Consider the following 15,506-nt stretch of genomic DNA (forward strand, 5'->3'; position numbering starts at 1 on the left):
ACCAATACAGGACCAGTGGTGACCAAGACATGTTGTCCTCCATTTTGTGTTACCAATACAGGACCACTGGTGACCATAGCTGATGAATATAATACATGCTGGGTGGGAATGTAGAAAAGTACTTATACACAGTACATGAATTACACAGGGGTAAAATCTTACAAACATTTAACATCTATACTGACGCTTAAACTGTTCCACAGAGACTTAAATGTGTATTATTTCATGCAAATGCACAAACACATTGATCAATGCAGGCGAGCATCACTCCACTGTAGGCCCGTGTTCTAAACGGCACACTCTTCCCATATACAGTGCACTACTTTTGACTAGACTTATAATCAAAGTAGTGCACTAAATAGTGAATAAGGTGCCATTTGGGACGTCCACCTTAAAAGTAGTAATCGCCCGAAGAGTTGACAAGTTTAAAATTAAAATTCATTTGTACTGTCAGACAGTTTCAGTTCAGAGTTTAAATTTTCAACGAAGAGCAAAGTCAAGTAGATCCTTCAGCTCCTCCTCTACTTTTCCACTAGCTTACGGTTATTATACATGTTTTGTTCTGTTATCTCTAACCTAAAAAAATATATCGTTTAAAAAAAAAGCCTCGCAGGAATACTGCTGGTAGTTTCCGTAATGTTTCAAACTCACCCTCCTTCCACATGTATTCAATGAAAAAGTCATCCGTCAGGTAAGTCAGTGGCGGTCAGGTAAGCCTGACGGAGAGTTCCATCAATCAGAGGTTTCAGAAGCTGAAGAGTTGGTCTTGTGTTGCCAGATCTGTGCGTTTGGAATATATAAGCGTCTTGCTGAAATTTACAGCGTCTTGCTGTAATTCTGTAAAATACAGCGTCTTGCTGTAATTCAAAAATGTTCTCCAGATCATCTGCTTTCACAGTTCATCAGTGTCAATTGATTGTGAGGCCTAATCCAATCCGAATCCAAATCAATTAGTCAAATCTCCCCATCTAAGTCAGTGCCATGTCTCAGTTCTCCAAAATCACCCTGATTAACAGTATCGCCAATCACAGGCCTCAGTTGAAGAGTGTGTCTGCATTGGCTGTTTCAGGTCTTGTGTGTTTAAAAGTCTCGTCACAAATTCAAAAATGAAACAGATCCAGCATTTGAAGAGTACGTAGACTTGCAGTTTGGCTGCTTCATCTGTTGGGGGTCGCAATCTGCTGGGTCTCATCCCCAGGCCCCAGTCCCAGTCACACCCTCAGTCCCAGTCTTGTCCCAGTCCCAGTCTGGTCCCAGCCTTGTCCCAGTCCCAGTCTTGTCCCAGTCCCAGTCTTGTCCCAGTCTCGTCCCAGTCTTTTCCAGTCCCAGTCTTGTCCCAGTCTTGTCCCAGTCCCAGTCTTGTCCCAGTCCCAGTCTTGTCCCAGTCCCAAGTCTTGTCCCAGTCCCAGTCTTGTCCCAGTCCCAGTCTTGTCCCAGTCCCAGTCTTGTCCCAGTCCCAGTTTTGTCCCAGTCTTGTCCCAGTCTTGTCCCAGTCTTGTCCCAGTCTCAGTCTTGTTCCAGTCCCAGTCTTGTCCCAGTCCCAGTCTTGTCCCAGTCCCAGTCTTGTCCCAGTCTTGTCCCAGTCTCAGTCTTGTCCCAGACCCAGTCTTGTCCCAGTCTTGGCCCAGTCCCAGTCTTGTCCCAGTCTTGCCCCAGTCCCAGTCTTGTCCCAGTCCCAGTCTTGTCCCAGTCTTGGTCCAGCCCCAGTCTTGTCCCAGTCTTGTCCCAGTCTTGTCCCAGCCCCAGTCTTGTCCCAGCCCCAGTCTTGTCCCAGTCCCAGTCTTGTCCCAGTCTTGTCCCAGTCCCAGTCTTGTCCCAGTCCCAGTCTTGTCCCAGTCCCAAGTCTTGTCCCAGTCCCAGTCTTGTCCCAGTCCCAGTCTTGTCCCAGTCCCAGTCTTGTCCCAGTCCCAGTTTTGTCCCAGTCTTGTCCCAGTCTTGTCCCAGTCTCAGTCTTGTTCCAGTCCCAGTCTTGTCCCAGTCCCAGTCTTGTCCCAGTCTTGTCCCAGTCTCAGTCTTGTCCCAGACCCAGTCTTGTCCCAGTCTTGGCCCAGTCCCAGTCTTGTCCCAGTCTTGCCCCAGTCCCAGTCTTGTCCCAGTCCCAGTCTTGTCCCAGTCTTGGTCCAGCCCCAGTCTTGTCCCAGTCTTGTCCCAGTCTTGTCCCAGCCCCAGTCTTGTCCCAGTCCCAGTCTTGTCCCAGTCTTGTCCCAGTCCCAGTCTTGTCCCAGTCCCAGTCTTGTCCCAGTCTTGTCCCAGTCCCAATCTTGTCCCAGTCTTGTCCCAGTCCCAGTCTTGTTCCAGTCCCAGTCTTGTCCCAGTCCCAGTCTTGTCCCAGTCTTGTCCCAGTCCCAGTCTTGTCCCAGTCCCAGTCTTGGCCCAGTCCCAGTCTTGGCCCAGCCCCAGTCTTGTCCCAGTCCCAGTCTTTTCCCAGTCCCAGTCTTGTCCCAGCCCCAGTCTTGTCCCAGTCCCAGTCTTGTCCCAGTCTTGGTCCAGCCCCAGTCTTGTCCCAGTCTCAGTCTTGTCCCAGTTTTGCGGTGTGGTGTCAGATGTTAGTGGTAATATAATGTGTGGTCTCAGATATTAGTGGTAATAGAATGTGTGGTGTGGTGTAAGATATTAGTGGTAATAGAGTGTGTGGTGTCAGAATTAGTGGTAATATAGTGTGTGGTGTCAGATATTAGTGGTAATAGAATGTGTGGTGTGGTATAAGATAATAGCGGTAATAGAGTGTGTGGTGTCAGATATTAGTGGTAATAGAGTGTGTGGTGTCAGATATTAGTAGTAATAGAATGTGTGGTGTCAGATATTAGTGGTAATAGAATGTGTGGTGTCAGATATTAGTGGTAATAGAATGTGTGGTGTCAGATATTAGTGATAATAGAATGTGTGGTGTCAGATATTAGTGGTAATAGAGTGTGTGGTGTCAGATATTAGTGGTCATAGAGTGCGTGGTGTCAGATTTAGTGGTAATAGAGTGTGTGGTGTCAGATGTTAGTGGTAATAGAATGTGTGGTGTCAGATATTAGTGATAATAGAATGTGTGGTGTCAGATATTAGTGGTAATAGAGCGTGTGGTGTCAGATTTAGTGGTAATAGAGTGTGGGGTGTCAGATATGAGTGGTAATAGAGTGTGTGGTGTCAGATTTAGTGGTAATAGAGTGCGTGGTGTCAGATATTAGTGGTAATAGAATGTGTGGTGTCAGATATTAGTGGTAATAGAGTGTGTAGTTGAGAAGTTCTCCATTCGGATTCGCACCACCTTCTCCTGTGGGGGTGGAGGGTAGAGGAACCGGCAGGTGAACACCTGGCGACAGGCCTTCCGGAAGTTCTCTGACAGAAAGGCGTACAGGATGGGGTTGATGCAGGAGTTCCCGTACGCCAGGCAGTGGGAGATGATCCGTAACGCGAAGGAGGCGTCGTTGAGCGGGAACACTCCAAACTCCACCCACATGGCGATGATGTGATGAGGCATCCAACAGGTCAGGAAGGCTGCGACCACCAGGAGGACCGTCTGGGCTGTCTGGAGGAGGAGGGGGGAGGGGGAGGAGGGAGGGAGGAGGGGGAGGGAGGAAGAGGGGGAGGGAGAGGGGGAGGGAGAGGGGGGAGATGGAGGAGAGGGGGAGGGAGAGGGGGAGAGGGAGGTGGGAGAGGAGGGGAAGGGGGAGGAGGAGGAGGAGATGAATGTTTATTAATGTGCTCCGATGAAGCCTGTTTTCCCTAGGCAGACGTTAGAAGTAATACGAGAGGTTAACTCCAAGCTGTGACTGATTACAGAGTCCCGCATCACCAGGGGACTCACAGTATCTGATATTCGAGAGAGTCTGATCAGGAGAGAGAATTGGCAACAATGTGCCTCATCAAACAATAGAAAAGCTGCCTCACAACCTCCCCAATTCATCATTGAGAAGGTACCGTATGAGAGCTCTGTATCTGTAAAGGATATGTCTGCTTCAATGGCTCGATGTCTCAGCCTGGGAAGTTTGCTGGTGAAATGTAATTGTTTAATTTCTAAAGAGCCACTCAGATTCACCTCAATATTAACAGTGTGTATGTAATGCCTAGGGGCCAGAGGCTTTCAACCAAATCATAATCCTACACATCTGATATGAGTAATACACTCAGTTTGATAAGGGTTCTTCAGCTGTTCCACATAGGAGAACCTTTTTTGGTGTCCAGGTAGAACCCTTTTGGGTTCCAGGTAGAACCCTTTTTGGCTCCCAGGTAGAACTCTTTTGGGTTCCAGGCAGAACCCTTTTTGGCGCCCAGGTAGAACCCTTTTGGGTTCCAGGTACTACCCTCTATGGAAAGGGTTCTTCATATAACTTAAAATGCTTTTACCTGGACACCAAAAGGGTTCTACGCAGAACCAAACAGGGTTCCCCTATGGGGGACAACCAAAGAACCCTTTCAGGTTCTAGATAGCACCTTTTTAACTAAGAGTGTATTAGAACTGGTACTTTGTATATTGTAGTGTATTCCAGGGGTAGCTTTGACCGGGATGCGAACCCAGGTCCAGGGGTAGCTTTGACTGGGACGCGAACCCAGGTCCAGGGGTAGCTTTGACCGGGACGCGAACCCAGGTCCAGGAGTAGCCTTGACCGGGACGCGAACCCAGGTCCAGGAGTAGCCTTGACCGGGACGCAAACCCAGGTCCAGGGGTAGCCTTGACCGGGACACGAACCAGGTCCAGGGGTAGCTTTGACCGGGACACGAACCAGGTCCAGGGGTAGCCTTGACCGGGACGCGAACCAGGTCCAGGGGTAGCCATGACCGGGACGCGAACCAGGTCCAGGGGTAGCCATGACCGGGACACGAACCCAGGTCCAGGTCCAGGGGTAGCCTTGACCAGGACGCAAACCCAGGTCCAGGGGTAGCCTTGACCGGGACACGAACCCAGGTCCAGGAGTAGCCTTGACCGGGACACGAACCCAGGTCCAGGGTTAGCCTTGACCGGGACGTGAACCCAGGTCCAGGAGTAGCCTTGACCGGGACACGAACCAGGTCCAGCCAACACCTCAACCATTACGCCAAGAGGTCCAAACCTCTTTACAAGGTCGTTAGGTGTTAAGTTAACACTGCTGAGAACAACTACAAAGAACAACTACAACACTGCTGACACAAAGAACTACAACACTGCTGACACAAATAACTACAACACTGCTGACACAAAGAACTACCACACTGCTGACACAAAGAACTACAACACTGCTGACACAAAGAACTCCACGTCATTAGAGACCCCTACACGTCAACCCTCTACACATTGTTAGAGACGCCACACGTCGTTTGTTGTCTGAACTGGTGTCCTATCAGATGACAGACTGAATAATTGAAGGCATTGATTAACGTGATCAGTCTGCGGTGTTACACAAAGACCCACTTGACAAAGAACCGAACGATTCAGGAAGAACACTGAACGATGATCCCAAACAGTCAATCATATTTTTGATGATAACGTTTATATGAGATTCTATTTCAGGGGCGATGCTTTTGCAAACACAATCTTCTGATGATGCCACACAAAGACAGGAGAGGCTCTCTCTCTCTCTCTCTCTCTCTCTCTCTCTCTCTCTCTCTCTCTCTGCCCCTCTCTCTCTCTCTCTCTCTTTCTATGGGGAAGACGTCAATGGAGTTATGGCATCAGCTTCCTGCCTGAAAGACTCCCTGGTAGAGAACAATCTGTGTGTGTGTGTTTATGTTCATGTGTGTGTGTGTGTGTGTGTCTGAACAGTCAAGTGTCTGTCTGAGCCTTTGTGTTTCTCCTGGCTGTCTGTTAAAGGCTGCTGATGTGGGTTGGTGGGCGGTTCAGCAAAAGGTAATTCAGCTACTCAGCATTGTAGGAGCAGCTACAGGTCCATCAAAACAGCACTGACTACAGACCACGGCACTGCAAACAACACTGACTACAGACCACGGCACTGCAAACAACACTGACTACAGACCACGGCACTGCAAACAACACTGACTACAGACCACGACACTGCAAACAACACTGACTACAGACCACGGCACTGCAAACAACACTGACTACAGACCACAACACTTCAAACAACACTGACTATAGACCACGGCACTTCAAACAACACTGAGTACAGACCACGGCACTGCAAACAACACTGACTACAGACCACAACACTGCAAACAACACTGAGTACAGACCACGGCACTGCAGACAACACTGACTACAGACCACGACACTTCAAACAACACTGACTACAGACCACGGCACTTCAAACAACACTGACTACAGACCATGACACTTCAAACAACACTGACTACAGACCACGGCACTTCAAACAACACTGACTACAGACCAACACTGACTACAGACCACGACACTTCAAACAACACTGACTACAGATCACGACACTTCAAACAACACTGACTACAAACCAGGGCACTTCAAACCACTGACTACAAACCACGGCACTTCAAACAACACTGACTACAGACCAACACTGACTACAGACCACGACACTTCAAACAACACTGACTACAGACCACGGCACTTCAAACAACACTGACTACAGACCATGACACTTCAAACAACACTGACTACAAACCACGGCACTTCAAACCACTGACTATAGACCACGACACTTCAAACAACACTGACTACAAACCACGACACTTCAAACCACTGACTACAAACCACGGCACTTCAAACCACTGACTACAAACCACGGCACTTCAAACAACACTGACTACAGACCAACACTGACTACAGACCACGACACTTCAAACAACACTGACTACAGACCACGACACTTCAAACAACACTGAATACAGACCACGACACTTCAAACAACACTGACTACAGACCACGACACTTCAAACAACACTGACCACAGACCACAACACTTCAAACAACACTGACTACAGACCAACACTGACTACAGACCACGGCACATCAAACAACACTGACTACAGACCACGGCACTGCAAACAACACTGACTACAGACCACGACACTGCAAACAACACTGAGTACAGACCACGGCACTGCAAACAACACTGACTACAGACCACGACACTTCAAACAACACTGACTATAGACCACGGCACTTCAAACAACACTGAGTACAGACCACGGCACTGCAAACAACACTGACTACAGACCACGACACTGCAAACAACACTGAGTACAGACCACGGCACTGCAAACAACACTGACTACAGACCACGACACTTCAAACAACACTGACTACAGACCACGGCACTTCAAACAACACTGACTACAGACCATGACACTTCAAACAACACTGACTACAGACCACGGCACTTCAAACAACACTGACTACAGACCAACACTGACTACAGACCACGACACTTCAAACAACACTGACTACAGATCACGACACTTCAAACAACACTGACTACAAACCAGGGCACTTCAAACCACTGACTACAAACCACGGCACTTCAAACAACACTGACTACAGACCAACACTGACTACAGACCACGACACTTCAAACAACACTGACTACAGACCACGGCACTTCAAACAACACTGACTACAGACCATGACACTTCAAACAACACTGACTACAAACCACGGCACTTCAAACCACTGACTATAGACCACGACACTTCAAACAACACTGACTACAAACCACGGCACTTCAAACCACTGACTATAGACCACGACACTTCAAACAACACTGACTACAGACCACGACACTTCAAACAACACTGAATACAGACCAACACTGACTACAAACCACGGCACTGCAAACAACACTGACTACAGACCACGACACTTCAAACAACACTGACTACAGACCAACACTGACTACAGACCACGGCACTGCAAACAACACTGACTACAGACCACGACACTTCAAACAACACTGACTACAGACCACGACACTTCAAACAACACTGACTACAGACCAACACTGACTACAGACCACGACACTTCAAACAACACTGACTACAGACCACGGCACTTCAAACAACACTGACTACAGACCATGACACTTCAAACAACACTGACTACAAACCACGGCACTTCAAACCACTGACTATAGACCACGACACTTCAAACAACACTGACTACAAACCACGGCACTTCAAACCACTGACTACAAACCACGGCACTTCAAACAACACTGACTACAGACCAACACTGACTACAGACCATGACACTTCAAACAACACTGACTACAGACCACGACACTTCAAACAACACTGAATACAGACCACGACACTTCAAACCACTGAGTACAGACCATGACACTTCAAACCACTGACTACAGACCACGACACTTCAAACCACTGAGTACAGACCACGACACTTCAAACCACTGACTACAGACCACAACACTTCAAACAACACTGAATACAGACCAACACTGACTACAGACCACGGCACTGCAAACAACACTGACTACAGGCCACGACACTTCAAACAACACTGACTACAGACCAACACTGACTACAGACCACCGCACTGCAAACAACACTGACTACAGACCACGACACTTCAAACAACACTGACTACAGACCACGACACTTCAAACAACACTGACCACAGACCACGACACTTCAAACAACACTGACTACAGACCAACACTGACTACAGACCACGGCACTGCAAACAACACTGACTACAGACCAACACTGACTACAGACCACGACACTTCAAACAACACTGACTATAGACCACGGCACTTCAAACAACACTGAATACAGACCACGACACTTCAAACAACACTGAATACAGACCATGACACTTCAAACAACACTGACTACAGACCACGGCACTGCAAACAACACTGACTACAGACCACGGCACTGCAAACAACACTGACTACAGACCACAACACTTCAAACAACACTGACTACAGACCACGACACTTCAAACAACACTGACTACAAACCACGGCACTTCAAACAACACTGACTACAGACCACGACACTTCAAACAACACTGACTACAGACCACGACACGTCAAACAACACTGACTACAGACCACGACACTTCAAACAACACTGACTAAAAACCACGGCACTTCAAACCACTGACTACAGACCACAACACTTTAAACAACACTGACTACAAACCACAGCATTTCAAACCACTGACTACACACCACGGCACTTCAAACAACACTGACTACAGACCAACACTGACTACAGATTACGACACTTCAAACAACACTGACTACAGACCACGACACTTCTAACAACACTGACTACAGACCAAGACACTTCAAACCACTGAGTACAGACCACGACACTTCAAACAACACTGACTGCAGACCACGGCACTGCAAACAACACTGACTACAGACCACAACACTTCAAACAACACTGACTACAGACCACGACACTTCAAACAACACTGACTACAAACCACGGCACTTCAAACAACACTGACTACAGACCACGACACTGCAAACAACACTGACTACAGACCACGACACTTCAAACAACACTGACTACAGACCACGACACTTCAAACAACACTGACTACAGACCACGACACTTCAAACAACACTGACTACAGACCAACACTGACTACAGACCACGGCATTTCAAACCACTGACTACAAACCACGGCACTTCAAACAACACTGACTACAGACCAACACTGACTACAGATTACGACACTTCAAACAACACTGACTACAGACCACGACACTTCAAACAACACTGACTACAGACCACGACACTTCAAACAACACTGACTACAGACCACGGCACTTCAAACAACACTGACTACAGACCACGACACTTCAAACCACTGACTACAGACCACGACACTTCAAACAACACTGACTATAGACCACGACACTTCAAACCACTGAGTACAGACCATGACACTTCAAACAACACTGAGTACAGACCACGACACTTCAAACAACACTGACTATAGACCACGACACTTCAAACCACTGAGTACAGACCATGACACTGCAAACAACACTGACTACAGACCACAACACTTCAAACAACACTGACTACAGACCACGACACTTCAAACAACACTGACTACAAACCACGGCACTTCAAACCACTGACTACAGACCACGACACTTCAAACAACACTGACTACAAACTAACACTGACTACAGACCACGACACTTCAAACAACACTGACTACAGACCACGACACTTCAAACAACACTGACTACAGACCACGACACTTCAAACCACACTGACTACAGACCACGACACTTCAAACAACACTGACTACAGACCACGACACTTCAAACCACACTGACTACAGACCACGACACTTCAAACAACACTGAATACAGACCAACACTGACTACAGACCACAGCACTTCAAACAACACTGACTACAGACCACGACACTTCAAACAATGTATTACTGTCATATTGATCACATCATATAACTGACTGAGTTGATGTATTACTGTCATATTGATCACATCATATAACTGACTGAGTTGATCAAATGACACTGCAAACAATTTCTCTAAATCTTTCACTCTGCAGATCACATCATGATGTGATACTGTCACATCATATAACTGACTGAGTTGATGTGACACTGTCCTGTCAATGCTAAACTGAATCTCTATACAACATGACAAAGTTTACAATGTTTAATATATAATGTTTACTTGTTTACTTTGTCAGATATCAGACCTGTTACTATATCGGACCTGTAGGCAATGTGCCTGCCTGTCTGTCTGTCTGTCTGTCTGCCTGTCTGCCTGTCTGTCTGTCTGCCTGTCTGTCTTGGACTAGTTGGACTAGTAACCAGCAGGTAGTCTAGTGGTTAGAGTGTTGGACTAGTAACCAGCAGGTAGCCTAGTGGTTAGAGCACTGGACTAGTAACCAGCAGGTAGACTAGTGGTTAGAGTGTTGGATTAGTAACCAGCAGGTAATCTAGTGGTTAGAGTGTTGGACTAGTAACCAGCAGGTAGACTAGTGGTTAGAGTGTTGGACTAGTAACCAGCAGGTAGACTAGTGGTTAGAGTGTTGGACTAGTAACCAGCAGGTAGTCTAGTGGTTAGAGTGTTGGACTAGTAACCAGCAGGTAGCCTAGTGGTTAGAGAGTTGGGCCAGTAACCAGCAGGTAGCCTAGTGGTTAGAGCGTTGGGCCAGTAACCAGCAGGTAGCCTAGTGGTTAGAGTGTTGGGCCAGTAACCAGCAGGTAGCCTAGCAGTTAGAGAGTTGGACTAGTAACCAGCAGGTAGCCTAGTGGTTAGAGTGTTGGACTAGTAACCAGCAGGTAGCCTAGTGGTTAGAGTGTTGGACTAGTAACCAGCAGGTAGACTAGTGGTTAGAGTGTTGGACTAGTAACCAGCAGGTAGCCTAGTGGTTAGAGTGTTGGACTAGTAACCAGCAGGTAGACTAGTGGTTAGAGTGTTGTGCTAGTAACCAGCAGGTAGCCTAGTGGTTAGAGTGTTGGACTAGTAACCAGCAGGTAGACTAGTGGTTAGAGTGTTGGACTAGTAACCAGCAGGTAGCCTAGTGGTTAGAGTGTTGGACTATTAACCAGCAGGTAGACTAGTGGTTAGAGCGTTGGACTAGTAACCAGCAGGTAGCCTAGTGGTTAGAGTGTTGGACTAGTAACCAGCAGGTAGACTAGTGGTTAGAGTGTTGGACTAGTAACCAGCAGGTAGACTAGTGTTTAGAGTGTTGGGCCAGTAACCAAAAGGTTGCTGTATCAAATCCCCGTAGCTGTCAAGGTAAAAATCTGTCGTTCTGCCATCTGAACAAGGCAGTTAATTGGAACCACCCATCCCGGATCCGGGATAATTATCATCAACGGTCAAATAATCTTACTAGAAAATATTTATATTCATGAAATCACAAGTGAAATATAGCGAAACACAGCTTAGCCTTTTGTTAATCACCCTGTCGTCTCAGATTTAGAAATTATGCTTTACAGCGAAAACAATACAAGCGTTTGTGTAAGTTTATCGATATACTAACAAAACATTATGTACACCTAGCGGCAGGCAACTTGGTCACGAAAATCAGAAAAGCAATCAAATTAATCATTTACCTTTGATGATCTTCGAATGTTTTCACGCACGAGACTCCCAGTTAGACAGCAAATGTTCCTTTTGTTCCATAAAGTTTGTTTGATGCGTTAGTTTGATGCGTTATGCCCAGGAATCCACCGGAAATAGCGGTCACGACAACGCAGACCATACCAGACCAGAAATCACCATACCCCATAATGACATCACCATACCAGACCATAAATCACCATACCCCATAATGACATCACCATACCAGACCATAAATCACCATACCCCATAATGACATCACCATACCAGACCATAAATCACCATACCCCATAATGACATCACCATACCAGACCATAAATCACCATACCCCATAATGACATCACCATACCAGACCATAAATCACCATACCCCATAATGACATCACCATACCCCATATTGACATCACCATACCCCATAATGACATCACCATACCCCATAATGACATCACCATACCCCATAATGACATCACCATACCAGACCATAAATCACCATACCCCATAATGACATCACCATACCCCATATTGACATCACCATACCCCATAATGACATCACCATACCCCATAATGACATCACCATACCCCATAATGACATCACCATACCAGACCATAAATCACCATACCCCATAATGACATCACCATACCCCATAATGACATCACCATACCCCATAATGACATCACCATACCAGACCATAAATCACCATACCCCATAATGACATCACCATACCAGACCATAAATCACCATACCCCATAATGACATCACCATACCCCATATTGACATCACCATACCCCATAATGACATCACCATACCCCATAATGACATCACCATACCCCATAATGACATCACCATACCAGACCATAAATCACCATACCCCATAATGACATCACCATACCCCATATTGACATCACAATACCCCATAATGACATCACCATACCCCATAATGACATCACCATACCCCATATTGACATCACCATACCCCATAATGACATCACCATACCCCATAATGACATCACCATACCCCATAATGACATCACCATACCAGACCATAAATCACCATACCCCATAATGACATCACCATACCCCACAATGACATCACCATACCCCATAATGACATCACCATACCCCATAATGACATCTTCATACCCCATAATGACATCACCATACCCCATAATGACATCACCATACCCCATAATGACATCATCATACCCCATAATGACACCACCATACCCCATAATGACATCTTCATACCCCATAATGACATCACCATACCCCATAATGACATCACCATACCCCATAATGACATCACCATACCAGACCATAAATCACCATACCCCATAATGACATCACCATACCCCATAATGACATCACCATACCCCATAATGACATCACCATACCCCATAATGACATCTTCATACCCCATAATGACATCACCATACCCCATAATGACATCACCATACCAGACCATAAATCACCATACCAGACCATAAATCACCATACCAGACCATAAATCACCATACCCCATAATGACATCACCATACCCCAAAATGACATCACCATACCCCAAAATGACATCACCATACCCCACAATGACATCACCATACCCCACAATGACATCACCATACCCCACAATGACATCACCATACCCCACAATGACATCACCATACCCCATAATGACATCACCATACCCCATAATGACATCACCATACCCCATAATGACATCACCATACCCCACAATGACATCACCATACCCCATAATGACATCACCATACCCCATAATGACATCACCAAACCCCATAATGACATCATCAAACCCCATAATGACATCATCATACCCCATAATGACATCACAATACCCCATAATGACATCACCATACCCCATAATGACATCACCATACCCCATAATGACATCACCATACCCCATAATGAAAAAGGAAAACTACTTTTTAGGCATTTTTGCTAATTTATAAAAGTAAAATAAAAGACTTAAATATCAAATGTACATAAGTATTCAGACCCTTTACTCAGTACTTTGAAGCACCTTTGGCAGCGATTACAGCCTTGACTCTTCTTGAGTATGAGCTTGGCACACCTGTATTTGGGGAGTTTCTCCCATTGTTCTCTGCAGATCCTCTCAAGCTCTGTCAGGTTGGATGGGGGAGCATTGTTGCACAGCGATTTTCAGGTCTCTCCAAAGATGTTCGATTGGGTTCAAGTCTGGGCTCTGACTGGGCTACTCAAGGACATTCAGAGACTTGTCTCGAAGCCACTACTGCGTTGTCTTGGCTGTGTGCTTAGGGTCGTTGTCCTGTTGGAAGATGAACCTTCGCCCCAGTCTGTCCTGAGCCATCTGGAGCAGGTTTTCATCAAGGATCTCTCTGTACTTTGCTCCGTTCATCTTTACCTCGATCCTGACTAGTCTCCCAGTCCCTGCAGCTGAAAAACATCCCCACAGTATGATGCTGCCACCACCATGCTTCACCGTAGGGATGGTGCCAGACGTGAGGCTTGTTATTCAGGCCAAAGAGTTCAATCTTGGTTTCATCAGACCAGATCATTTTGTTTCTCATGGTCTGAGTGTCTTTAAGTGCCTTTTTACAAACTCCAAGTGGGCTGCCATGTGCCTTTTACTGAGAAATAGATTCCGTCTGCCCACTCTACCATAAAGGCCTGATTGGTGGAGTGCTGCAGAGATTGTTGTCCTTCTGGAAGGTTATTCCATCTCCACAGTGGAACACTTGAGCTCAGTCAGAGTGACCATCGGGTTCTTGTTCACCTCCCAGACCAAGGCCCTTCTTCCCTGATTGCTCAGTTTGTCCGGGCGGCCAGCTCTAGGTAGAGTCTTGGTGGTTCCAAACTTCTAACATTTAAGAATGATGGAGGCCACTGTGTTCTTGGGGACCTTGTTTTGGTTACCTTTCCCAGATCTGTGCCTCGACACAATACTGTCTCGTAGCTCTACAGACAATTCCTTCGTCCTCATGGCTTGGATTTTGCTCAGACATGCACTGTCAACTGTGGGACCTTATATAGACAAAACACACTACCCTCCCCTGTCCCCCCCAAAACACACTACCCTCCCCTGTCCCCCCCAAAACACACTACCCTCCCCTGTCCCCCCCAAAACACACTACCCTCCCCTGTCCCCCCCAAAACACACTACCTTCCCTGTCCCCCCAAAACACACTACCCTCCCCTGTCCCCCCAAAACACACTACCCTCCCCTGTCCCCCCCAAAACACACTACCCTCCCCTGTCCCCCCCAAAACACACTACCCTCCCCTGTCCCCCCCAAAACACACTACCCTCCCCTGTCCCCCCCAAAACACACTACCCTCCCCTGTCCCCCCCAAAACACACTACCCTCCCCTGTCCCCCCCAAAACACACTACCTTCCCTGTCCCCCCAAAACACACTACCCTCCCCTGTCCCCCCCCAAAACACACTACCCTCCCCTGTCCCCCCCAAAACACACTACCCTCCCCTGTCCCCCCCAAAGCACACTACCCTCCCCTGTCC

The 15,506-nt window shown here is 47.0% G+C and overlaps 1 protein-coding gene across 2 annotated transcripts in view; it reads right to left on the minus strand.

Moving 5' to 3' along the window:
- Window positions 1–109: 109 nt before the first annotated feature.
- The window catches only part of galr1b (galanin receptor 1b), a 44,700-nt gene continuing 29,303 nt past the window's right edge, over window positions 110–15,506 (minus strand). For both annotated transcript variants that reach the window (XM_036964493.2, XM_090221644.1), the window contains exon 3: window positions 110–3,517. In XM_036964493.2, the coding sequence (XP_036820388.2) occupies window positions 3,197–3,517 (321 nt within the window). In that variant the 3' untranslated portion in view covers window positions 110–3,196. The remainder of the gene's footprint in view (window positions 3,518–15,506) is intronic.

This window comes from Oncorhynchus mykiss, chromosome 26 (genome assembly GCF_057628025.1).
Source record: "Oncorhynchus mykiss isolate SJ-2025 chromosome 26, ASM5762802v1, whole genome shotgun sequence".
NCBI classification, from domain to species: Eukaryota; Metazoa; Chordata; class Actinopteri; order Salmoniformes; family Salmonidae; genus Oncorhynchus; species Oncorhynchus mykiss.